This window comes from Sparus aurata, chromosome 16 (genome assembly GCF_900880675.1).
Source record: "Sparus aurata chromosome 16, fSpaAur1.1, whole genome shotgun sequence".
Taxonomy (NCBI): domain Eukaryota; kingdom Metazoa; phylum Chordata; class Actinopteri; order Spariformes; family Sparidae; genus Sparus; species Sparus aurata.
The window spans coordinates 7,397,114-7,423,354 of NC_044202.1; the positions used below are offsets into that span (position 1 = coordinate 7,397,114).

Below are 26,241 nucleotides of genomic sequence, written 5' to 3' on the forward strand. Positions count from 1 at the left end.
TAGTTTACACATTATAATGTATTAATTAAATTTAACAAATGCTTTCCGGTAAACCTCTTGTTAACCAATTCCTTGTCTATATTTCTAACTTTAATTGTACTATGAGATTATTTGTTTTGTTTTGACACATATCATCTAACAGACAGACTGAGAGCTTTAGGCCAAATTCCTTCCTTCCTCTTTAGATAACAGAAACAAATCTGATTCATCAGAGAAAGTTCAGCTCAACAAAGAGTAAATGAAAGTTACAACTTTGGGACTGGTAATTTGTGACTAGTACCATGTTGTACCTCAACACTACAATACAGTTCAGTAGGTGCTTTACTTTTCGCCCCTGGCCCTCCATTAACTTTCAGTTTCAGCCTTCCTAGGGAAAAAGTTTGGGCATCCCAGGTTTAGGGCATTTACAAGTGATCATTCTTGAATGTCCTTGTCAATGACGAGGCATTAGAAACAAGGTAAAGCTCATACAAATGAATTTATTTGAAACTGACAAAACTTCTGATTTACTCCTCATGCATTCTGTAAAGTACACAGCATGCAACAAAACCTCATTTCTCTTCACAGGCTCAGCCTACAGTTCCATTTCCCTTTGTACTGATAATCAAAAATCATTTTTAACTTTAAGCACTGCTTTGCCTGCAGCTCATACTGTAAATTCCCTGAATACAACTCCGAGTTAGCATTATGTCCAACTTAACAGTCTTCCATGCTCCAGGAAAGCCACATGAAGGACAACACCAGCAGAATACAATGAATCCGGTCCAGGAAAAGGAAAAGTAACCATTTCAGGCACTGGCAACACTTTCAGGAAAACCCAAAGAACAGATGTCTTCTCAGGATGTGCACATCTGCATCCCAGCTGCCATCAGGCGACTCATCGGCCATTCATAGCTGTTCTGGGCATGTACGGCGTGCAGTGACATCATGCGTCCAGCTTAAACACTGACATGGCTAACACATAAGCAAATATCCAAACTGATTTAATTGACAAAAGAACTATGGTGATGGGAATCTACAAATGTTTTCAGGCGTTGCACCTCATCTCCGCGTGTGTCCGGTTGCAGTTTTTAAGAGTGAGACTTTCAACTTTAAGAGCCTTTGTAACACCATCGTTCCTCTTTGTGTCCTTGGCAGTATCACGTCACCGAAGCAGCAGCTCATCGGTCGAACCATTCTGTCAAAGAAACTTCCCCTCTTCTGAGGAAGGATCTCATATCATAGGGCTGCTTTTCCCGGCGTACCACTGTTGTTCTTCACAAAAGACTCCCGACCCCATTGACATTTCCAGCAGGTCCCGTGAGACCACGTTCAGCCGCGAAGACCATCGATTCCAGTTCAGCAGCGTGAACCTCCCCTGCCTCAGGGGGATTATTGTACACCGAGTTCACTAGTCTGCAGTTCAGTTGCGACTTGAATGTTCTACACTGAGCTGCAGTTGGTCGTACTCCGATATGAGCTTCTTGATGTGGGCCAGTTTGTTGTGTAGATATTCACAGCGACTCTTCTCCTGGTGGTAGTTGGGGTTGGACTTAAAAGGACAAAAAAATAAACTTTATTAATGTAACAGCAGAAGAGAGGAGTGCAGTTGTCCCGCGGAGAAATCCTGGGATTAATAATCGTACATTTTAAGAAAGAAGTTACCTTTTTAATCTTGCGATACTCTTGAAGAATTTTATTATGAACCGTCTGCAAGAGAGACAATTCAGAATTATGAATGAATTCAAACAGGTCGACATCTGTGTAATTTCAATCAAGCCAGAGACACATCGGACTCTGCTCCGATCCGGAGCCATTAACCAACAGGAGGAGAGCTCAGAGATTAGCTTTTGGGATTAAGAAAGTGGATTTTTGTTCGAGTGTTTACCTTGTATTTATGTGACTCGTGGTGAAGCTGTTTGAGCTGCGTGTCCAGCTCCATGAACTGCCGCGTCACGCCGTCGATGCGAGCGTGTAGATCTCTGTACTCGTTGTACTCCCTGTTGAAGTCCTGCTTGTAGCTCTGTCTCTGGTCATGACTGCGAATTCCTGTATACGTCCTGTGAAGAGAAGGAAAAAAGGGACACTATGATCAGATCAGAACGCAACTGCAGAATACTGTGGGAACAGCCTGCAGCTTGGATGCATTTTTGTGTCAAAGTAGAAATGAAATGTTTTGCAGTACTTACGATAGATAGTCTGCTGCTTCACTGTCCGCTTGGAGCACGTTAGTTTCAAATAAAATATCACTTGGCTCTGTGAAAAGGAAGAAACAACGTCAGAACTATTTGAAAATACTGAAACATTTGCACTTCACAATTAAACAGCCAACATCACTCACCTGTGCAGTCTGGGGAGACTTTCTTGTTTGGATTCTCCGAACTGTGATCTTTTCTCATTTCTTTCCTGTCCCTCCTCCTGTCCTTCTCCTTGACACATAAAAACAAACCCCGTTTAACAAGGGATCATATCAAGCGGGGGGAAAAAAACAGAGCTAAATAAAAAGCAGCGTTCTCACCTGATCTCTGTGTTTGTGTTTGCTCTTCTTCCTTTTAATCGTGTGTCTGTTGAGATCAGGCACCATCAGCGGGGACGGAGGACGAGCAGATTTGGGTGGAGGGTGCTCTGCTTTGGCCTCGGGCTCCTCCTGAGCACAGGGAGGTGGCTCCAGCCTCTTGGCCACTTCTGCTTCCTGCTGACACACTGCTGACAAGGAGTCAAAAAGCCTTCGAGGATCGAGCAAGTTCTTTTGACTGTCAGTCCCCGTCAGCTCTGTGATGTCTTTATGAGCCACTTGTTTCGACGGCCTCAATCTGGACTTCTCGCTGGCCGTTTTGCTGGACAAGTGAGATATCCTGGGCTTCTTACTCGCCAGAGGGTCGGTGTATTCCTCTGGTAGAGACAGTTTTGGACGGTGTGCTGGGGAGGAGTTTGGGGTGTCTCGCAGTGGGCTGACCTGGGCTTCTGGGACGGTGAGGAGGTTCTGTTGTGGCTGAAACAGTCTCCTGCACAGTAAGAAGAAGGAGGGTTAATAAACTAGCAATCCTACAAAATCTACACTCAGTTCTGCTAAGTATCTGAGACCATGGCATGACTAGCTTCAGACATGTATTTCCAGTCTAATCTATGTCACATATCAGCAGAGATACCAACATCAGCAACAGTGAAGTCATGCAGATAAAAGATATGCCGGCGTTGATAACGAAAGGCAAGAGTGCGTGACTGCTGCGTGGCTGAGCTGCTGCGGCTCACACGCATGTTTGTTCAGCGCTGCTAATGCCAGCCCTATCTTTAAACATGGAGCATGCCTTTGAAAATTATCAATACAGCTGATGACGACATGAAGTGCGTATTCTCCTCATGACTGTGACACATTCTACAGATAAAGACACTGAAACTCGATATGGTCATCTACAGGTCGTTTTTTGGGTTTATTTTGGCCAAGAACAAAAATAGACAATAGACAAAAAAGGAGATGCTTTGAATTTCTCGATGATGCAAATGCTGGATGGATTCTCGTTCATGTTACCTGACAAGGATTCGTTTAAGAAGCTGCTGGTCTCCGGAGGTGTAGCCTGGCCAGTCCTTCTGCAGCTCCTTATACAGACCGTCCTTTAAAACAAATGTGTTGTCTCGACTATTGAGCTGGCCGACCTGTGAACAAACACACAAACATAAAGCAGGTGAGAAAAGATGCATCACTTGCCTTATTACAGTCATTCATTCCTTCCTTCTTTCCTTCCTTCCTTCTCTTGATGCCCATAATGTTTTGAACATCCTCGTGTATTGAAAGGCTTTACATTTGGCGGTTATCTCTAAAAATATCTGAAGCCAACAACTGATTGCATGTGCAAAATGACAATTTATACATTTTAATAGGAGCTGTATTATCTGGCGTAATACGAGAAAGAATTACCTCCATCATTACAGAGTCGAGCATGTCTTTGTCTCCTGCTGTCAGTCCATCTGCCTGCAGCCTCAAGATGAGCTCGGGCCTCTTGTACGGCCTCAGAGCCAGCAGATGCGTTACTCTCTCCCTGAGCGGCCGCTCCTGCAAGTCCCCCGTGCTCTTCCTGTTCGAAGCGTAGACGCCCTTCTTCGGCTTGGGAGCGCCGACCCCCCTCGTGGTGCTGCTGAGAAGAGGCCGGGACGAGTGTCGGGGCTTGGTCAGGCTGGCCAGCGCAGGGGCCGGGGCTCGCACCGTTACCTTTTTGCCTGCGAGGAAGCAGGAAATCTCACATCAAAAGCAGCGACAAAAATACCTTCAAAAGAAACCCTGTGGGGGTTCAGAGGAGCTGGGCACAGGTTTCCATCATCTAAAAGGGGCTGTTTGTGCTGCAATTAAACGAAAGTGACGAGGTCATGTTGGGAACCACCTCGTTCTGAATGTGTGAAACCAATTCTTCAAAAAAAAAAAGAAAAGAGCGCTGACACCAGAGGAAGAGGATGCTGTCCTGTGGCAGAAAATGAGAAAAGACCTCATTTCACCTCTTCAGAAACCCACAGTCGGGTTACAGAGATGCACACACGCATCCCGGTGAGCGAAAAGCTGCTATCTAATTTAGGAAATAACCTCACAGTTGCACAAGCCTGTAGCATGGAAGTGTTTTTGTACAGGCTTCCTCTAAACTGACGAAAATCGTCCGAACTAGTGTGTGTTTGTGTGTGTGTGTGTGTGTGTCAGTGTTCACCGAAACAAGATGACGGTGGCTAAACTATCTGTTTAGAAGGAAGTGGTTTGGTGGTTGGAAATAAAAAGACGGCAGCGACACACACAAAAAAAGCCAAATCACTGGTTTTATCATGTGTATGTGTATTTTGGTGAGCGTGTTGCCTCCATACGCTCATTTGTAGCGACTCAGCATCTTTTAAAAAAACCACTATACACATTAGCAATATAAACAAAGCTGAACATGCATGTGTGTGTGTGTGTCGTATAGAGTATAAACTTCACTTATAGTAGAAACAAACAAAAGGAGAAAAAAAAAGCCTGCAGGAGGAAACAAGACTGGCACTGGCTGTTACTATGTCACTGGTTACCACACATGTTGCTATAGCAACCAATGCAATATGGCTGACTGTGTTCCTTTTCTATTTCTTTGGATGTTATCAGCACAGTACAAATTTGTCTCCAGGCCAGTCTTATTCCTTCGCTGCATGCATCTCTTGTATAACCATGCATACTCTGTGTTTCTGTGCCTACCCTGGTAGCGCCCCCCGTGCTTGATGACAATGGCTCCCCGACTGCGAGTCTCCTCCTCAGCCTGGGCCATGCTCTGACGAGCTTTATCGTAAGAGTCATCTGTAGCTTTGACCGTCATCTTCTTCTGAATCACCCCGAGACATGACAGCTCTTCTGCAGAACTGGGAGGAGGAGGAGGAGGAGGAAGAAGGGAAGACAGCGATTACAGACAGCAATCTGACGAAGACGTCTCGTAAACGTTATTGATTTTAGTCGGAAAGATTGTTTGAGTGCGTAGCTGCGTGACTGATGCTTATGTTTTGGTGCTGTTCAATCAGATGTATATCAGCTGGAATACTTCACCACCAGTAACATCGCATCTATCTATAGTTTTAAATTGTTTTGTGTCATGTGTTCCCAAAGATTATCAGGGACACAAACAGCAGATTTGATGATTCATTCCTGAACTTTTCCCATTTATCAAGTGCACTTCTGTCTTCCTGCACAGATTGGAACCTCGGGCTTCCCTCTGGCATTTAAACAGACTGACAGCGACGTGTTACCAGCAGGGTGACTTTCACACAGCAGTGGGGGAGCTGAGACATTTTAAAATATTGAAACTTATTCACAAGCTCTGTCGGTTTTATACACGGCATATAAAAGTAAAACCTATAATCATGCAATCGCTGCGCACCGAAACATGATGATTACAGCCTTACAGCTTTGAATGCAACATAAAACAAAATTATAATCTCTTCCATTTTTATGGCATCGTAGCTTTTGCTGTTTGCCTTCAAATTACATTTTGAACCTATTCAACTGCACATTTTTTACGTTTTCCCTTAAAATCCAACAGCTTTAAAGGATCAGTTCACCCAAAAATGAATCTCCAGAAATGTTTTGTGGACTTCCTCTGACTTCCAATCAGCATGAGGATCAGTAGCTGACAGATTTGACATTTTCGGATGAACCTTTGTGCAGACAAACAAAGATTGCATTTTAAAATGTGTGAGCTAATTGTGTTTCTTTGCAATGTTTTACCCAGTGCTGAGCTGTTGGACGCAGTCAAAGCTCCCGTGTGGATTGTCTTGGGCGACGTTAGTCACGCCGAAGGAGAATAGCCTCAATTCATCTCCTTTGTCTGAGCAAGGGATGGCGATTCTCTGTGACGTGAAGGAGGGAGATAAAGACAACAGAAGCAATTAGTTTCAACACAATCCGAATCTTAATGCGTGAGATAAAATATCTGAATGGCTGTACGTCAGCAGGTTAACCGGTTCTTCTTACCCCTTGGTTCCCATCGAAGCAGATGGTGGGATGTGAAGACTGACCCTGCAGGGAAAAAAAAAAGAAGAGACAAATCATTTGGTTTGAATGTGTTGCAGTCATCCATAAACAAACCCAAACACACACAGACACACACATCCTGATCTGATAACAGAGCTGCACAGGCGTATGCAGAACATACGACACAGAGGATGTTTTGTGGTTTGCTCTATTTGTATCTATGCTGCATCTTCCTTTCATTGTGGTTTTATTACTGCATGTACTTAACCCATTTTTTTTTTTTTTTTTTTAATGTTTGTAGGCTGTTGTGACAATGCATCCCGAACTTTCGTTTCTGAACAGCTTCATTCGCTCTAAATGGCAGCTTGTGGTGACTCACATCGGGTCGGGTGTGTTCTGTTGAAGTCAGTCTCTGGTCGTTGACTGAGTATTGTGACAACGCTTGACGCAGGATTCCACTTTTTCTCTACCGATATCAATTCTGACACTTCAACTCTGATTAATATCGGCCTAGCTCTAACTATTTTCCAGATTTTTAATCCATATGAGGGCGCAAGCACAACTCCTCAACCGAGTGTCTATTTTCAACCTGAACACAGACACTGATACAAGCTTAAAGCAAATCATTATTTCCATCTTGTTTAAACGCACAATATGTCATTTCTGCCACTATGCAGCTCTCTTTCAGGGGGGACAAAGCTGCTGCTCAGATGCTCAGAGCCGTCTAACTCTGGAGGAGTAAACACCTGGGTCACATCAGGTTCTGCTCTGATCCAAAGCCGTGAAAGCCCAGTTTATCAATCTGACTGCAGCAGCGATCCACAGAGGCGACCTACGTACGGCAATATGCTGGAGGAGAAATGCTAATTGCTAATTCACCCTGTTGCACGGTAAAGTAATCTGGGGCGAAACAACACTCGTGGCTCATGAGGATAAAACACAAATGATCACGTGGCGACCACCGTTAAACAACCTCATTCGTCGATAAAAATCTATCTGACGTGACTTGAGCATGAATGTTCACAGACGAGGTAACGAAGCATGACTTCCTTCCTCACCCTCCCAGAAGTTACAGCAACAGGCGAGCAGGTGAAACGCACAGCTACCTTGAATAAATGCAGAATTGTTACATATTCCAATGCGGTGAACAACTGCTACCCCCTCGGACACATGCACCCTGGGTGTATCCTGACACTTGTGCGTGACGAGCCCCTTAAATAAATTCAATTTGACTTTAAAGAGGGCTCTGGCGAAGGTCATTACGACCTGTCGCTCAAAACGTGGCAGCTTGTCACACGAGAATACCGAGAAATAACAGCCTGTCATCTCTCCCGGAGGGGTGGACGAGCCTGTAGGGGGGAAAAGTGCAGAAATGAAAGTCCGAAGTGACACGTCTGCAGCACCCAGACGGAAAGTATGTGATGGCTAGAATCTAATATCCAATTGACCTTTTCATGGGGTAGGATTTCACGAGTCCACCTGTTGATGAGTGAGGAGTGAGGTGGACTGCCTGTAAGGTGTGATTGGGGGCCATGTGGGTTATGAATAGCAACACTTAAAGCTAAATACAGACGGCAGATATGAGCAGCGACAGGAAGGAGTTAGGAAGGAGGGGAGGGGAAAACACCGAGACTGCATTACAATAAAACAAGAGGTGTGACAGCAGCGGTTTCATCAGAAAAAGTGGTGACTGTCATTTTTTTTTTCTTCACCGTGGAGTTTCCTATGTGTGTTACTAGGAATTACTGAATTGAGGAAGTGTACATGACTGCTTCCTGCTGTGTCTGATTCATCTGTGGGTCAAATGTGAAGGTGTTTTTTTTTTTTAAATCAACCCATCTGTCTTAATAAAAAAAGCAAACTGTCTGCAAACTGTGTTTCATGTTCACCACAAATAAACCAGCAACCTCTTCATAAAGCTTCCCTCCTACCAGCAGCCTGCCTCCTTTCTTCTCCACCTCGACACTGATCAACATTCACAACACTTGGCCCAGCAGCTTGTTTCGAGCATCATCATCATCATCACACACAGAGGGAAGCGTTTCCGCATTTTGCATTATGCAACACGTATTCCCATTTCACTAGCTAAGAAGGAAAAAGGGCTCGTAGGAGACGACGACCCAGTGGAGGGAGGGAGGGAGATATAGTGCTGAAGTTCGGCTCCAAATCACGAACCCGCCTTCCCTCGCCTTTTTTCTTGAAGCGAGGGGAAGTGGTGCGACGAGAACAGCCACACACCGGTCGGTTCTGGGTGTTATTCGAGGAGTGAATGTTGCAGAAAACACAAAAGAGAACCCACCTTGCCGTTTTGAAACGAGCCAATGGCTCTTGCCGCGCTGTCAGTGAGTTTGACGTGAAACACGGAGATGTTAGCGCCGCGGCTCAGTGTGCCGCCGGACAATCCGTAACACTGCCTCTCCTTCAGCGCCGACATCCCGCCTCAAGTCCCCCGCCTGCCCGCCTGCCTGTCTGCCTGGTTCCGGTCCAGAACCACACGAACCCCGCCGAGATAAACAAACATTGAGAGCGCGAGGACCCGGAGAAAGGACTGGACTGAAGAAGAAGAAGAAAAAAAAGAAGAAGAAGAAGAAGCGGCTCCCGTGTGTCTGTTGCCCTCCGCCGCGCGCTATTCTGGAGTAGATCGCGTTACGTCATGACGGCGGAACTCAGAGCAGATTTTATTGGCCGGGAGACATAAATAAACCGTGACGTAGCTTACGTAACCACCTCCCTCTCACTGAGGGAATCTCTCCGCAGGTCTCCAGGCTTTATTGTGTTTACGTTTGTGACGTAATCTTTTTCATCCAAGGCCACAGGTAGCAATTAGAAACACTGAGATAATTATTATTAACGTTTTATTTAACACAGAAGGGTCCAAACGTCTGAAAACAACAAATAAGATACTAATATCATGCATTTATTTTACTATAAAGTATGTTTTATTAGAAATGATAATATCAGTATATGTATATGTATTCTTATTAATCTATTTAGAAACCACGTTTACATTAACAGTATATACAATAAAACTGTCATTACAAGGGGCGTGTAAACAGCTTTAAATGAAAAATACAAGATAAACACATTTATTATTAGTCCGTATGATTTTTTGTTGTTTTTATTGCCTTTTTATCTTTATTCTCAAGTTCTCTTATCCAAAAGTATTATTGTTATTTGGTTGGTTTGAAGTCAGTCCATCCCACCTTGGAATTTCCCCTCATTAATATTAATTGTAAAAAAAAAAAAAAAATGTTTTAAAAAGAATATAATAACTTTTTCCTTGTTGTTAGTTTACAAGCAAATAAAGAAGTATCTGTCTTGAACTTGGATTGTCGCCATGTTATCCTTGTTGTAGCATGTTAAACATCCGACCCAAAATGTTCTGGTGTGTGTACAACAATGAAATAAGTGACAGATTTATTTTTTTTTCTGTGAGTCATAAATGGCAAGAATAAGGAATGTTAATTCTAAATCTCTCTGATGTTCCTTCACTGGATGTATTTTGTCCAAAATGTGTCCCTGAGAAATCACATTGTATGCATAAAGTCAGCAAAAACTTAGTTAAAACTTGTATGTAATTTGTTCAATGATGCCTCAATTATTGAACCACGGTTACCATCTCACTCCCTTCAGGTTAACCTCTTGGGTATTGAAATTGGATATAGAATGACAAGATGTTTTTTGATACTTGATTTCAGCGAGGCAATTTGGCCAGTATCAAAGTTTGACACCCAGTCCTTTACAGGACTGACTATTTTATGTAACTGTTGCTGATTTGAGTCTCAATAACTATATCACATTACTGAATTATAATGATAAATGCATTAATGTACATATTGCTGCTGGTAAGGTTGGGGCTATTTTTTTACACTTTATATACAGCTTTGGATGGTAATATGTGAAACTGGGTAAAGTATTTTCCTCCTGCATGATTCCTTGAATCAATTCATCATTGATTTTTTAATTTAGTTAATTTGAATTGGGCTTTGGAAACCCCTGTTGTTGACCTGAGGCTTTGGAAAGCCCTGTTGTTGACCTGAGAGACGGATCTCTGTGTTCAGGTGTATAAGCTCCAGCACTGACTCATTTGAATCTGTTCTGCGTTTGCTTCTCTGTTTGGAGACGGACATTTAGATCTAATGTCTAAAAACGTCCACACATTTTCATGAATGTGAATTATTTATGAATTCTGAATGAATTCTGAGTACAGTCAGGTGTTGTTATTCAGCTGTAGAGGATACTGAAATAGATTTGGCTTGAGAGGCTCAGTTGGGGGATTTTTCTCGTCCGGTATTGTTGTGATGAGTCGACCCCCTCAGTCTAAAATTCTAATGTTGATGCTATAACAGCTCTACAAAGTGTGACCCTTGGGTTAAATACTTTCAGAAATGCAGCAGTTATGACTAACAGGGGTGGGAAGACAACTGGATGAGATATTCTGGTAGACAGAGCACCACTTTACAGAGAGCTTGTTCGCATAGAGGTAAAGATACTAGAGGAAAATTCAACCTTAAAGGTGCAATGTGTAAGAACTGACCACCTGTCAAAGCTCATACTCTTTGACAGGTGGCACAGGAGCTAAAGACCGGGATTGATCTGCATGCTAACTTCAGTAGCTTTCACTGCAAGGAGATTATTTATAATTTAGTTGGAGTTTAAGTTACTGATTTAAGTTTAGAAAGCATCGTCAGTTATGGTCCTTTCATGCGAGAACACCTTTAATTTGAAAAGCCACGGTTTACAAAATAAAACGACACCGGTGACGCCACGTGTTGCGAGTGACGTCACACATCCTTTGGAAAATAAGCACAAAAACTCTAAAAACCCTGCAGAATGGAAGCGTTTATAAGCAGGCGTCGCCATTGTCTCGTTCCCGACATGTTTGCATGTAAATAAGGATGCAGGAAATATTAGATTAATATGCTTTCCCGCTGCTTGTGCTCGCTGCTAATTTTATTAGCTCCAACTAATTGCTGTTTGACTTAATTGCACATCTGGTATTCGAGGGGCTGCTGAATTGTTTCCCCCTGTTGTCAGACGGAGCTTGGAGCCCGGCTCTCTCTGTCTCTCCCTCTCTCTGCCATTGTGGAATCACTGAAGTCAGATGTTATTATTTCTACCGAACAGGTGCTCAGCGCTTTGCCGGGGAACAAAAGACATAAAAAAAAAAAACCCCAAAAAACAGACACACACAAAAGCAGAAAATCATCAGACACAAATGATCTGCTGTGCGTCTGTGTGTCTGACATTTAGTGTGTGTCTCCCTCAGCCGGCGTTTGATCGCAGATGGTGGTCAGAAGGCAGATGAGAACTGTTCAAAGCTGACTCATATCAAAGGGCCTCTGCGTCTTTGTAGCGCCGTGTCTGCAACAGGTGACATTTTGGACCCGGGAACCATTTATAACTTTTAACGCTCGCTGTGGGCTGAACTTCCCCTCAACCCAGCAGGTATGGAGGGGACGGAGGAGTCAGATGAAAGTTAGTTTCCTCTCGCTTTGTGCTCCGCAGTCTGCTGGCAGGCCGGCAGCGCGAGGACGCTTCATCCAGAATCCGAGGTGCATCTTTTTTTAAAGGATACGGTGAAATAATGACACAAAGATGAGAGTTTTTTTCTTTGCAAAGCGGCTGAAAATGCGAGCTGGGTGATGTGTGTAGGAGTGGAATAGGTAAATAAACACTGGAGACGGAGCATCAAGGTGAGTTTCATGTTTAGGATGTGTGCTGCGGACGTGCATCCATCCATAAATAACCTGTGGGTGTCACGTTCAGGTCCACGTTTTAAGCATCGGAAGAAGCTTTAGCAGAGTTGAAATGTTTCAGATTTGATTTGAAATAGACTGAATCCATAATGACTCACAATAAACGATGTGCAAATCCCGTTTTATCTTATTTTTTGATGTCATAAACTATTTGTTTTGGTCTCTTTGTATGAAATGTTTTGTTTGGAGCAACAATCACAAAAGTGAAATTACTTGTTGAAAAGAAGGAACAAAAATACAGCAAAATAAGATCATTATCATCGTATCAACACACGCAGGTGAAAGATGATCAAGTCACGCTGTAAAGTTGGAATACTGCCACACGAAACTCATTTTTTTCTGTTGTTTTATTCCAGGGGCCATGGGGGACCCCCTGTCAGACTGCAGCCCGCTCATCAGTGCGGCGTCCTCGGGCAAGCTCCGTCTGGTCCGCCTGCTGGTGGAAGGTGGAGCTCAGGTCAACGCGTGCAACCCGAGAGGAGAGACCGCTCTCCTGGCTGCCTGCAAGGCTCTGAGAGGGGAACCAGCCGGGCCCGAGACTGTGAAACTCCTCAGCTACCTGCTTCAGAACAAGGTCAGTCTGCAGTGAGTCAGGTTTTTTAATTTGATCTCAAAATAAATGTGCTTGAATGTAATTTGAAGCAACTTTTCAGAGTCTAAAGTTCAACAGTATATTTATTTGGAAGCATGATGAATGTGTTCCTGCACTAAGAGAGGGACACTGTACTTTAATGCATAGTAAACAGGCTCTGGATGTTTCCGGCTCTGCTTGTGTCCTCTGTAGAACATTATGGAGCCAGTTTGATCTCTTGTGTCTCAAAGTAAATGACCTATTCTAGTATAGAATATATAGAAATAATGTCTCAGCATCTCCAAAGTTGTATTAGTGTCTCAAACTGGTTACTTCTTGCAAAATAATGAAAAACTTCCTCAAAATAATGACTGTAACTATCTTACTATTATAACTGAATACTGTAAATCTGTATTTGATGATATTAAATCATTACTTTGCGCTACAATGTCATTCTTTGGAGAAAGATTCTCTCCCTTTTGAGATGGTTTTTCATTGTTCATATTAGTCAGAAGTCATATTAGTCATCACTTTGGGAAACTATTTTGAGAAAGTTTGTCAATATTCTATGATACATCGTTGTGTGGAGACACTAACTCATTATTTTGGAATAGGAAGTCATTATCGATAAATTTAATTCCCATCGCAGCGATTTATAGAATCTTTTTAATCCCGTCACTTTGGCGGAAATGAGCTTCCATACAACACAGTTTACTCTGAGGCAAGATAATCATTGATTACATGAAGACAACTGTGCATTAGAGTAACTGTCTCATAAAACAAATTCTCACTCGAGAGCCAGAGAACAAAGACCTCAAAACTGACTGACACTCGCGCTCGACCGCTGTTCAGACTTCATGGCGCACAAACTACTTGGAGTTGTCGTCCTCCATCAGATTTCCTCCTCTGTACTGATCAGGCAGATCCAAATGCGCAGGACCGAGCAGGACGCACCGCTCTGATGTACGCCTGCATGGAGCGAGCAGGAGCTCAGGTGGCGTCCACCCTGCTGGCTGCGGGAGCCGACCCCAGCATGGAGGACCAGTCCAGAGCCTCAGCGCTGGTGTACGCCGTCAATGCACAGCACCAGCCAACGCTGAAGGTCAGTCAGGCAGGGGAGAAGAATCTAAACCAATACATATGACTCCTGATCATAAGGATGTAGTAAAGTTAGCATGCTAACCAGCTAGCCCCTCACCAGTTTGTCCTTGGATAAGTGGCCATTTTTTGCACATTGCCCCTTTAAGTATAGAAAAAAGATGATAATAATGTATGCATTCATGTGTTGGAGTGATTTAATGTCGCTGCATGTCAAATGTATATACTTTAATGTGTAACGCTGCATCATGGGTCACAAAGTGATCTGAGGTTTTGTCTGTAAAATCTTAAAGTCTGAAAAGGAACGAGTAATAACTGTAAAATCATTGTGTTTAAAAGAATAAAAGAAAAAAAAGGAGCATAAAATTGGAATGCTGAAGCTCAATTTTTCTACTTTTTCATTATAAAGTTTGAAAGCTTTGCACTTTTTCAGAAGCTTTTCCTCCCTGTGGACGTGGAGGAACCGCTGATGAATACTAAGCGGTGCAAATGTTCAGAATCAGGCAGAATCAGAACCCTTAATCGGTCAAATCCAACCTACACCGTGTGCTTTAGGTGCTGATGGATGCCTGCCAGGCCCGGGGTCGTGACATCATCATCATCGCTACAGAGATGGGTGTGAACGGAGGCCCGGTGACCCGGCGTTACCTGAACGTCCCTCCGTCCCCCGACACCTCCCCGGTGTCCTGCATGTCCCCGTCTGACATCTTCCTCAAGACGGGCTCGCCCAACTCACCCAAGGGAGAGAACATCTTCAACTTCAGAGGAACCAGTGAGCGAAACGCAGATTGTTCCGACCACACCGTTGTTCTTCAGTGAACAGTGTGTCCGCTTTGTTTGCGGTGATGCCACAGCAGAATGGCATCTCATTTCTTTTACATCAGGTTAAAAATCCTGGCTCTCAACATCAGGCCTGAATGATTCAGTTATTCAAGCTGCCTGGCTGCTGCACCTTAACGTCGGGCTCGGGAGGCTCTGTATGCAGACGCCGTGCCCCTCCTGAATACAGCAACAGTGCAACAAAGGCAAGTCTCGACAGATGGGAGCAAATTCCTGGTGGTTGAAATCATTAGGCGAGCGCTCTTTCCTGAGGAGACGAGATGAAAATGTGTGACCAGGCTGAGGTGAAGCTGAGCTCGAGCGGTGCATTACAATGAACGAAGCAAAAATGGAACCTGACACTTAATTCATAGAGCAGAAAGTCTTGAAATGGCTGTTGAAGAAAGTAACGAGTTTCAGAATACGAATCGCTTCACAACCGGCACAACAGAAGAATGTGTTCAGAACCGAGCTTGGCGCGGTGCTGTTGGGCGGTCCACCACTTTAATGTAAAGTCTTCACACCCTGACTTTTCATTTCGCGCTACCATTTTGAGCACCAAGTTGAACATTGTGTAGCTTTCTGCAAGATGTTGCAATGAAGTTATTTCTCTTCGCCTCAGCTGCACTTGTATTTTAGTGCCTATTTGCGAATGCTAGCCGGTTAGCACGCTAATTTAAGTTGGGCGCCGCTGTTAACCTGCCGAGCATCCGCATGTTAGCGCTGACGTTCCCAGCTTAGTTTTCGTCCACCACTTTGATTCAGAGTGAAATAACTTGCCAGCATTTCATACAGATTTCAGAATGATGCAGTTCATCCACAAATAATGAATCTTAATGATCCTTTTTTTTTTTTTTCTTCTGACCTGTTTCACCATCACCCCCAACTAGAAATGAGATATGACTGAGTTGTTAGCAGCTCCTGTTTCCTTTGAGCATTGTTTTGTGGGAGAATATTGTTTCTCACGAACATTTCTCTAAAGAAAATTGACCGTTACAGTAATAAAGACTGTTTTTAGGGCAATTTTATTGATGCTAATTTTATTTATATGGCTAAAAATGATAAATAAGCCTCAAAGAGATTAATCTTTAGGCTACAGCATCATAGTTCCTATCCTTAGACATCAATTAGGATTAAAGAAATGTTTTTAGAAGTGTCCAACAGGGGGAAAACTTATTGTCGGTGTCTCCTTCACTTCCATCAGGCAAAAGAGGAAGTGCCAGCAACAGCAGCAGCAGCAGCAGCAGCAGACTCCCCTCCTCCGAGCTGAGTCCGATGGGCCTGTGCAGCACTCCACCGCCCAGACAGAGAGTGTTATCTGAACCCTGGCTCACCATCCACAACCTGGCCTGTCTGAACCAGGCTTACGAGGAGGGTATGAGTAAGAGGAGCCCGCAGGATGAGGAGGAGGACGAGGAGGAGGATTCAGAGAGGGATGATGATGAGGAAGGAGAGGATGTGGAGCCACATTCTCAGCGCAGGGCGGAAGTTCAAAGGAGGGATGACAGATATGGAGGAGAGAATTACATCAGCTGCCGTGGGGATTTTCTTCAGAGGGTTTCTCAGTCGGTCCTGTCCCTGACGGAGATGAGCTCATCTCAGGTGACCCCGAGGAGACCGGATCCCGGGAGGTGTGTGACGGCTGGAGGTTCACCATCAGAACGACTGACCCCAAGACGTGATTCACTCCCCACCTGTCTGTCCCCCTCCTCCCGCCTCCGCAGGAACACCCTCCCCTCGGTCACCGTGTTCCCGCCTCCGCTCCACCTCCCTCCCTTAGTCCACCGGTCAGACTCCCGCCTCCAGGTCCCCACCCAGCGTCCAACTTTCAAAAGCAGGAGCATGGTGTTTCTGCCCCACCCGCCCAGCTACTCTCCACCCTCCTCCTCCTCCTCTTCATCCAGAGCATCCCTGAGAGCGGCGTCACTCCCTCCGCTGCCGCTGGCCTCCTCTGTCACCTCCCTGGTCGCTCCCCCCGCCTCCAGCTGCAGCGAGAGGAGCAGGAGGTCACCGCGACGCCACTCGGTGCAGCTGGAACAGATCGGAGGGAGACTGTGAGACTGAGAACCTTCATCCCTCCATGACGATGATGATGATGATGATGATGATGTTCAAGCAGCAGCCTGAGTATTGGCCTGGAGTGCACAGCCTCAGAACTCCAGCTGTGTGACGCATTTCAAAGATCCCAGTATTGCTGCAATGTCATAGCAGTCGCTTGTTTTGTAGCAGACGTGCAAAACGAACCAGTTCATTAAACGAATGAATGAACTCATCTTCGCCTTGTTTGCACCTCTGTGTATTTAGTTCAGTATTACTTTGATAAATGCTGACATTTTGACACTAAAGAGTCAAAAGAGTCATTGATAAAGATAAATCGTGTCGTCGATTAACAGAGAATTCATCTGAAACATTTTTAATGATCAAAACAGAGAACTAAAAGTTCAGTTTCCAGCTTTTCAAATGTGAGTATTTGCTGGGGTTTTTTTTGTCTTCTTTGAAAGTTAATGAAATATTTTTGATTTGGCTGGTTTTTTCAAAATGATCTCTGAACCTGTGAAGGGAATTTTGTTCAGCTATTTTCTGAAATTTACCAAATGATGAGTCAGTTAGTCAGGAGGAAAAAAAATCAGTAGTTAAAATAATAATGAAAATAATTCTTAGGTGCTTCAGGACTGACAGTCTTTGCTGGTTTTTTCCCCCTATAATTTAGAAAATTACATCTTCTTTCAACAGCAAAACAAGCAAACAACCCAAACAGGATAATCAGAGAAGACACACATATTTAAAATAATTTGTGGTTAAATGAAATATGACAGTTTGATCTAGTGATTCCAGAGTTTTTTGTTATCTGTGCCAGCAGAGAGTATTTTGTTTTTAGAGGTCTGAAAATGGTAAAACCTCACCAGTTATTACAATAATTCAGGAAACATTTTAGAAAATGTGAACAAACCGGCAATTTTTTATTCACCCTTGTTTAAATCCCAACCAATACTAATATTGTGGAGCTTTTGTGCATTAAAAAATACTGATATCGATAAATATCTGCTGATATACACACATTATTTGCAATGATGCATCATTTGTGACTGGGAATTCAATAATAAATTACGCCAAACATCGTTATCTGCATCGTAATCTCTTCAAAACAATATTGGTGCATTTCACACAGCATGTATTACCGATATCGATATCTGTGACAGAGCAACATCGTTTGATAATATCAGCCACAGATACATTGCTCAGGCTTTACTCTCGTCAGTAATTTTTCTTTCAGATTTGTCTCGTGACCCCTTGACCTGGGTAATAATTCCTGCTAACCAGCATTTAAAAGGCTGTAGATATTATTTGAATGTTTGTTAGTGAGAGATCTATTTTATCACCCTCGTCAGACATCAATAAAGTCACAGCGAAAGAAAAGCATGTTCATGGCAAAAGGAGTGAAGTCATTTTATTTGTTTTTAATATGTATCTACAACAAGGGGGACACAGGCAAAAACGACTGACAACTTGATGAAAATTAAAACAAAACCGAAAAGAAAAAAAAAAAAAATTACATTTATTATCAATGCAGTTTTCCCACCTTTTTTTTCCCAATAAGCAACATTTTTTTGTCTAAAGAAACTTTACAATATAAAGAAACATACGAAGAAGGAACCTCTTATTTTTACTACACGAGACATTTAGGATCTGAAACTACCCTAACATGAGATACAAAGCAACTCCCCAAGGACAGACTGCCTCATATTCAATACTGCTTTGTCATCAAGAGGAAAAAAAAATGAGGAAATAAACTGAAAAAATCTTTACTCCTCTCAAAAAAAAAAAAATTCCTCTCTCAACCCTCCCTGCCCCTGAATGTTACAGTATTATACATCAGCACAATAGAAATACAGAAATGATCAACGTTGTGACGGCTTTACTTACAGGACAGAAAGATAGAGAGAAGTTCGACTGCATTTTATACAACAGTACTCCAAAGTACAGGGGAGGAAACGCCCGATCCCGCACTCACTCTCTCCCCCTCTACCTCCTCTCAGCAAACTAATCTGTCCGTTTATTTTTTCTCTCTTTACTTTCCCAAAAAACATTTCTCCCACCCCATTTTTAAATAGATTAACGAAAGAAAAAAAAAAGAAAACAAAAGAAATCCTTCATAGTAAAGTCTGTCCTCTGGTCCCTGGTGTGTTGGATTGAGAGACAGTGTCCTGTGTGCCCGGGGAGGGGGTGGAAGATGAAATGCAGTTTCATTGTGAAAAACTGGCCTCTTTTTTTTTTTTTCCCCGCTCTGTTTCCTGCAAATTCCTTGTCAAAAAAACTGAAAAATTTTAAGCGGCTTATTTTTATTTTGGGGCCACCTCACTCCAATTTATTTTGTTTTCCCCAAGTTTTCCAAGAGGACGGAGGGCTTCTGGACGAGAATCGTGTTTTTAAAGATTTTTTTCAAAGAAATGTGTGTGACAGTGAGTTAGCGGAAAAAAAGGTGTTCAAACACACTTCAGAGAGTTTTTCCTCCCTCGTCCGCTCATACAGCTCTGATGCACAAGTAAAAGCCCCCCAAAGTTTGTCTGTGATGAGAAGAAATAGCATTAAAGTCTATAGCAGCTCCAGTTTCTGTTTCTCATCATTCATATCATATTCTGAGTAAAAGACACACCATCTGAACAAACACGCACACACAGTTGCCCCGAATCAGCGCGTTTTTCTGATCAACTGTTGTCGTGATTTGAAAATATCAAAACATGTCAATGATATCAAAATGCATTTTACAGTATTTACAAAAAAATTAAAATCAAGAAGATGGAGAGAGTTGTACAAAAAAAAAAAAAAAAACAGAGGGTTGTGTGTGTGTATGTGTGTGTGTGTGTGAGAGACTGTCGGTGCTGGCCCGTCGGAGAGGTGAGAAAAAGGGGGAGAAAGCAGGACGGAGGTCTTTTTCTTCCAAGACGAGCAAAGGGAGGGAGGCCACTCGCTACAGTCAACAGAGCAAACGCTTCGCTCTGCCATTAAAAACACCAGGGATCCTATCAGCAGAGCGCCAGAAGTCCTTTCACCAGAAGGAGCGCTGCGTGTGTGGAAAACAAAAAAAGCAAAAAAAAAAATTGTCTGCAAGCTAGAACTGACCGTCGTGTGAAAGCAAATTCCCATAAAAGCACAGACATACATCACAGTGTGTTTAGGAGTCATCAGCAAACATAAAGTGTTTCATAACAGGTCAGCAGAGACGATGCTGAGAGTGACAGTAACCTGATAGTGGAAGCAGCATGAGTGTGGTCAAAATGGTCGGGTAACACTTCATAATAACCATCATAAATAAATGGTAAATGTATGGTTAATTAAACTTTAGCTAATAGTTACCTCACTGTTAGCAAAACAAAATGCTTAATACACCATTTATCTTAGGTGCAATATGTAAAATTTGTTTACAAAACAATTAAATGATCAATAGAATATGAAGAAAAAACTATTTTGACAACTGTGCAGTGTTGCAGAGTAATCTATTGAATTTAGCAGCTTTTTTTTTTTTTTTAACCTTTGAGAGGTTTTAGTCCGATAGTAAACAAGTGTCAGCTAATATGACTGGAAGCTGCACGGTTAACTGAGCTGACCAGATCATACTGCACCTTTAAACAACGGCAAAGATTTTAAATACATCAGCTGCAACTTTATAAAGGTCATCCAAATAATGTTTTAGAGATTAACTACATAGTTTATTAACCTTTTACAAAGTATTATCAGTTGCAACTTTACAAAAAAGCGTAATAAATGGATTTTAAAAGCATTTCATTGTTTGATAAACGTGAAATAACTGTTAACTAAAGTTTAATTAAAGGTCCCATATTGTAGAAAGTGAAGTTTCATAGAGTGGGTCTAGATTCTATGTAAATACTGTGAAAGTATCCAAAAGCTCAGTCCACAGAGAAACACACAGACTATATTTAGAAACTGTGCCTTTGAAAACGTGCCGTAAGGACTTCTGTTACGTTGTGATGTCACAACTATACAATCGCCGTCCTCAGGGATTCCCCTCAGTACAGGCGTGGTTGCATAAAGACTTGCAGAGCTGGTGCAGAAACACAGTGGGCTCAGGCCTGTGACAGCTGACCAATCAGAACAGGCTGGGCTTTTTTTTTTTTTTTGAGGGGTGCCTTAAAGGGACAGGCACTAAAACAGAGGTGCTGCAGCAATGAATAGTATGTGAAGAATTATGCGTTTTTTGAATTATAAAGCATGTAAACATTTTCTAGAACCGTCCCAAAATGAAAGCGTTACATATGGGACCTTTGACTAATGTGATTATGAAGAGTTACCAGTGGTCGACACTTTAAAGCACCTTTAGGGCTCGGATGGAGGGGCTTAATGACGTCAGACGGAGAGGAGACGCTGCTGACTGGATCTGCATATTTACACAGTTGCTACTAGTTCTGCAGTTAACAAAAAAAAAAAAAAAAGGGATAACACTTTAAAAAAAAGTAACAATGATTCATAAGACAAATTTAAAGTACATAAATAAATAGAGCTGTGCATTTCACTGCTTGGAAGCTGTTAAAAACAGGAGCCGCTTCTTCTTTTTCTTGTTTGGATTACTGAGAAAGAAGTTTAGATTTTTTAATGGCTGCTAAAAACACGGAGAAAGATTATTTGTCTTTTTTTTTTTTTAAAAAGGGCCAATCAGTACCTTGATGGAGAAACTCTCACCAGCAGGGGGCAGTGTGCTCACATGGAGCCACATGTTACACAGCAAATAATTTCTGATTTGTGTGCACATAATGCTGTCTTCATCATAATAATGTGCCCTTAAGAAACAACAGAAATTAGAACCTAATCTTAAAAATGATCATAACAATATCATTAATAACAATAATACAATAATAAAAATAGCAATGATACAATACATACACAAAAAAAAAAAAAAATGGAAAAAAAGTTCACTGATCATCACAACACCTCTGTTAAAAATGTACACACAGAGAGAACAATGTGGAGGGGGCAAAAAAGGGGGTCATTTCATCCGACCCTCAACTGAATCCATCGGGGAGGAACAGCAACAAAAAAATGACGATAAAAAGTGTTTAAAAAGTCCAAAGTGGTGGTTGAGAAGCTTCCAGGCAGCTGCTAACAGACCCAACAGTGTTCCCCTCAGGGGGAGGGCTGTGTTACCCAGTCTCCTCTCCCTCGTTCTCTCTGTTTGTCCTCCTTCCCCCGCTCATTGTCTAGAACCTGACAGGAAGCCAGGGAGGCCGGGGCCGGAGTCAGAGAGGAGGCTCTTCCTGTTGCTCTGCTTCCTATTCAGACCGGCGGCCATCTTGCATGCTCCAGGAGGGCCCGTCTTAATTAGAGTCCCAGCATGCTCAAGGGCTGTCCCAGAGGTCTGCGTGGCCATAGAGTTCCCGAGGGGAAAGAGGAGGAGGGGTGGGGAAGGAGGATCCCATATTGAGGGGGGTTGAGGGCAGAGGGTGTGTGTGTGTGTGTGAGGAGGGGAGGCGGTCCAATCCGAGGTGAAGTAGGGATTGAATTGAAGAAAAAAATAAAATAAAAAAATCAGGTGCAGGGGTACAAAAATAGGAGGGGGTAAAATAAACAAAAATACAAAAAAAGGAAAAAATAAAATCACACACTCATCGTCATGTTGGGTGAATACTGAAAAGAGAGAGAGAGGGAAGGGGGAGTAGGGCACAGATGAGTGGATATGTCACTGACAACATTTAAACACCAGAGGGCGCTCAGACCCAGCCCTGCAAAGCTAGAGGAAGCACAGACTTTAGGATCCAGCCAAGCTCTGATACACCTGACTCGACTAATCAATACTGCAATCAGTCAGTCATAATCCTGATGATAAGTGCTGATTACTGTTTTCTGCTTTAGTGCAGGCAAATTTGGATAAAGCACAAAAACTCAAAAAAAGTGCTTTAGCTTAAAATGATTCATAGCTTTGTTTATATTTTTATAAACTGGATATTTACATTTAAATCCTAAATCTTATTAGGGTTAATAATAAAATAAGAAAAACATTTCCAAACAAACAGAATATTCTTCCAAGGAGGAAACTGAAATAGCATCACTTGGATATTGACATCTAAACTCACTCATTTCGGCTCTAATCTGAAGCTGAATCAGAGTATAAGGGCTCGACATGAATTCCTGTGCACCCCGTGGCTCTCCAGGCCGAGGGTTAGAGACCGTCACAATCTTACACAATGCAAGGAAAATACCGCCCTCCACAGAGAAAACTGAACTCACTTTAGTGGCTACTAAATGAAATGCCCTAATCCCCCTTAAATTTGTCCATAGATGCATCAAAATAAATGAAAAAGATAGAAGTATTTGCGTCGATTCCCCAATCACTGATACAGAGGATAAACAATGATTAGTGAGCGGCTACAATGCAAGCAGAACATCAGATATCTTTACAGTTGTCTTTAGCATTACTTTGTATAAAGAACATGCTGTTGTGCGCTACAGGAATAGAGCAGCATGTTTTGCATTTCAAATGTTTTGTGCTGTGTCCCAAGTTATACAGTATAAAGACTTTGTGTTTTTAAGCAGAGAAACTACAGGTCAATAGAGTGAACATTTTTCACAGATATCACCATAAAACTTGATAAATAACATCAAGAGAATCATTTTTTGTGTTAGAAGTTTTCTGAAAGTGTATGTTTATCTAATTTTAATGTACCATTAGGCTATTGATGAATCATGTACAACTTTTTGGACCAGTGACAAATTTTTAACTATTGTACTTCTATCTATTTATTTCTATCTATCTATTTCTATATTTAATATAAATGTAATATTAATAATTGTAATAAAAAGTAGTAAAAAATGTCAGTTGAAAGTGATATTGCAACCTCACAGCTCTAATAATGTAAATCAGACTAACATATATATCTTACAAAATAAAGTGATTAAAAAAGGGACAAGACACAGTCTACTGATTTTGTTCTGGTAAAGTTTGTGATCAATATTCAAGAAAATCAGGCAAACCTCTGCTTGCATTCTTCCACTGGTTTATGTCAGGACATTAAGGATAATTGTTAAGGGTCATGAGATGTAATTCACTCGCTCTACTTACACTTTCGCTTTGGAATGGGTTCAAGAAGTTCCCGCCCATTTCGCCGTCATCTCGCGGCGTTCCAGGAGGGTTGTTCATGCCCCCCATGTTATTAGGAGAGCTCTGGAGGAAGAGAGAGAAAAACAAACTGATGAGTCTACTTTTTCTTTCAGCAACACCATTAAAGTGTAGAGAATAAAGATCCTAAATAAATGTTTTTATTTACAAGAACACTCAGCAAACAAGAGGAGTTTATTGAAAATTGGATTTTTACTCACCTTTGGCAACCCATCCATATCCCCAGACCCTGAGGGAGGGAGAGGAGACAAATTGATTTTTAAAGTAAACTTGATCCAAAATAAAGAACAGTTAGTGTTGATTCAGGCGGTTTTTAAACCCACCTAGTGATCCGTTCATGTGGTGTGGCTCCATGGCTCCCATTGCTCCCATTGGCCCTTCAGGCCCAGGTCCCATAGGGAACTGGCGAAAAAAATGCAGAGGAAGCTTTTTAAATGACTGAAACGTCATGTTTCATGTTTGACCTCTTTGAAACAACTGTTTTTATAAAAAATGTGACCACAGTGGTCTGACTGATCGAATCTCAAATGCGTTGTCAATGCATCTTAGGTTAGAGCTGAGTGATCCGATCACTCAGGATGCACGTTGATACCAGGTCGGTAGTCCTTTCAACTCAGGGTGAAGCAGCAGATATAATTTAATTTATTCTTCCTGGTTCACTTCCAGTCGATTCTTATTGAGCTCAGTGTGGCGGCATTGTGTTTCTCTAATGCTGATTTGCACCGGAGCCCAGTGATGTGGTTATAAACTCTATCTGAGCTGGATTCATTTACGTGGGCAAGATTGTGTAATTTTAAATCATTACAACAAAGATCATTTTAACCCAGAATCAATCTACAGTGTCTGCAACCGTTACAGGCCTGGAAAGTTAAACCTTTAAAAACAACATCACAGAACTTTTTGTTAAAGAACCACATGAACTTGAGCGAGACTCACATTGGGTCTGTTGCCTCCCGGTCCGATAGGATTCATCATTGTATAGATGTTTTCACTGGAGTTAGTCGAATCTAAGGAAAAGCAAACACTTTAGTTACACAACATTAAACAGGATCCAAAACAAAGACTTTATTATTATTTTTTAAATATTAGCTATTGCTTGATAGACATGAAATGAGAACAAACAAATAGCGTCTGGTTGAGGGGACACATTCATGCTTGTTTAGTGAGGAGACATGGAAGAGACATCTATTTCTGACACAAGTGTTAGTGCTGGGGACATAGGTAGGTGACGCACCACCTGGGCTGGGCATGATGGGAGTTCCAGGTGGACCTCCTCCGCCTGGAGGACCCTGGGGAACAATCGAAGATAGGGAGGTTAAAATTACACTCATCAGAACACGAAGCAGAACAATAAAGACTGTGTCCTAGAGAGCCTCTGTGGGTTTGATTTTCACTCACCACGTAGTTCCCTGGAGATGAGGAGGAGTAGGCTATCTGCAGGGGGGAAGAGGAAACAGATTATCAGATCTGAGGGTCAGAGGATGCTGAATGTGAATCTATCCGGGGTGCACGAAAAAGGAGGAACACTTTACAATCCAGTAAAATCCTTAGATAGCTTTCGGTGTTCACACAGTGTTGTTTCCACTGTAAAGTGAGTTTCTGAGGCCATTGTTTTTACTGTTGTCAAATAAAATGTCCTTCAAGGAAACTAATCAGTGGTCACAAGTATCCCATGATAAAACTGATTGATGGGTTTCCAAGGTCTTAAGCCATTAACCCGAACAGACTAAGGTGACTTCAACTGGGAAGTGTTTGAGTAAGAGAGGATACAAGGGCCTGAAATGGTATATATAGGAATGGGACTGCACCTAGTGACACTTAACTTCACTGTGTCTGTTTAGGACTACTTTTGTTTTTAAAAAAAAATCTTCATGTTTGCGTAATGACACAACCAATTACTAAATCACTTGTTACAGCATGCTAACAGGACAAATCAACACCAAAGCTGCATATCATAAACATGTTTGTGTTTTGCTGGGCTCCCACTTCCTTTACCCACTACCTGTATGTGGTCATGTGTAAAGTTCAAGGGCTTCTGACTCACAGAGTTAGCATTAGGTCCTGGCCAAGGCCCTCTTCCTCCGGGACCCCTGAACCAAAGAAGGAAAGAAGGAAGAGAAGAATAAAGTAGAGAGAAAGATGGTGTGAAGGGAAAGGAAACATAAATTACTCTTCAAAAAATAGCAAAAGCATTGAGACACTGGTGGAATGATTATGTTTCACTAGATCTACCAGAGATTTTAACTTACATGTTCATTCCCGGCATGGGGCCGCCCATGGAGTTGGGGGGAGGCCTCATTCCTCCGTAGTTCTGCAAGATAAAATGTTAAAAAGATGGTAAGAACATTGATTCTTCACAGTACTCTTGTTCCTCATTTCCTCTAGAGAAATTCCCAAGATCACACATACATCACTAGAC

The 26,241-nt window shown here is 42.3% G+C and overlaps 3 protein-coding genes across 5 annotated transcripts in view; 1 reads left to right on the forward strand and 2 right to left on the reverse strand.

Moving 5' to 3' along the window:
* Window positions 1–459: 459 nt before the first annotated feature.
* LOC115566386 (RNA polymerase II elongation factor ELL-like) lies at window positions 460–9,100 on the reverse strand. The gene is made up of 12 exons (XM_030392228.1): window positions 8,748–9,100; window positions 6,449–6,493; window positions 6,203–6,324; window positions 5,183–5,343; window positions 3,896–4,194; window positions 3,509–3,633; window positions 2,498–2,984; window positions 2,321–2,408; window positions 2,169–2,235; window positions 1,868–2,039; window positions 1,645–1,689; window positions 460–1,531 (listed from the first exon to the last, which is right to left on the reverse strand). Exons 1-12 carry the CDS (start codon window positions 8,880–8,882, stop codon window positions 1,403–1,405), a joined length of 1,875 nt encoding a protein of 624 aa, XP_030248088.1. The 5' UTR covers window positions 8,883–9,100; the 3' UTR covers window positions 460–1,402.
* Window positions 9,101–11,915: 2,815 nt separating this feature from the next.
* LOC115565953 (ankyrin repeat domain-containing protein 34B) lies at window positions 11,916–17,818 on the forward strand. The gene is made up of 5 exons (XM_030391645.1): window positions 11,916–12,144; window positions 12,564–12,781; window positions 13,698–13,880; window positions 14,432–14,648; window positions 15,900–17,818. Exons 2-5 carry the CDS (start codon window positions 12,569–12,571, stop codon window positions 16,751–16,753), a joined length of 1,467 nt encoding a protein of 488 aa, XP_030247505.1. The 5' UTR covers window positions 11,916–12,144; window positions 12,564–12,568; the 3' UTR covers window positions 16,754–17,818.
* Window positions 17,819–18,117: 299 nt separating this feature from the next.
* Window positions 18,118–26,241, reverse strand: part of LOC115565954 (single-stranded DNA-binding protein 3) — a 43,190-nt gene continuing 35,066 nt past the window's right edge. The window contains exons 10-18 of one of the 3 annotated variants that reach the window (XM_030391646.1): window positions 26,072–26,133; window positions 25,867–25,912; window positions 25,221–25,256; window positions 25,057–25,111; window positions 24,759–24,829; window positions 24,146–24,224; window positions 24,023–24,051; window positions 23,766–23,867; window positions 18,118–22,333 (exon numbers count right to left, since the gene is read on the reverse strand). In XM_030391646.1, the coding sequence (XP_030247506.1) occupies window positions 22,304–22,333; window positions 23,766–23,867; window positions 24,023–24,051; window positions 24,146–24,224; window positions 24,759–24,829; window positions 25,057–25,111; window positions 25,221–25,256; window positions 25,867–25,912; window positions 26,072–26,133 (510 nt within the window). In that variant the 3' untranslated portion in view covers window positions 18,118–22,303. The remainder of the gene's footprint in view (window positions 22,334–23,765; window positions 23,868–24,022; window positions 24,052–24,145; window positions 24,225–24,758; window positions 24,830–25,056; window positions 25,112–25,220; window positions 25,257–25,866; window positions 25,913–26,071; window positions 26,134–26,241) is intronic. The other 2 variants (XM_030391647.1, XM_030391648.1) reach the window with 2 other exon arrangements.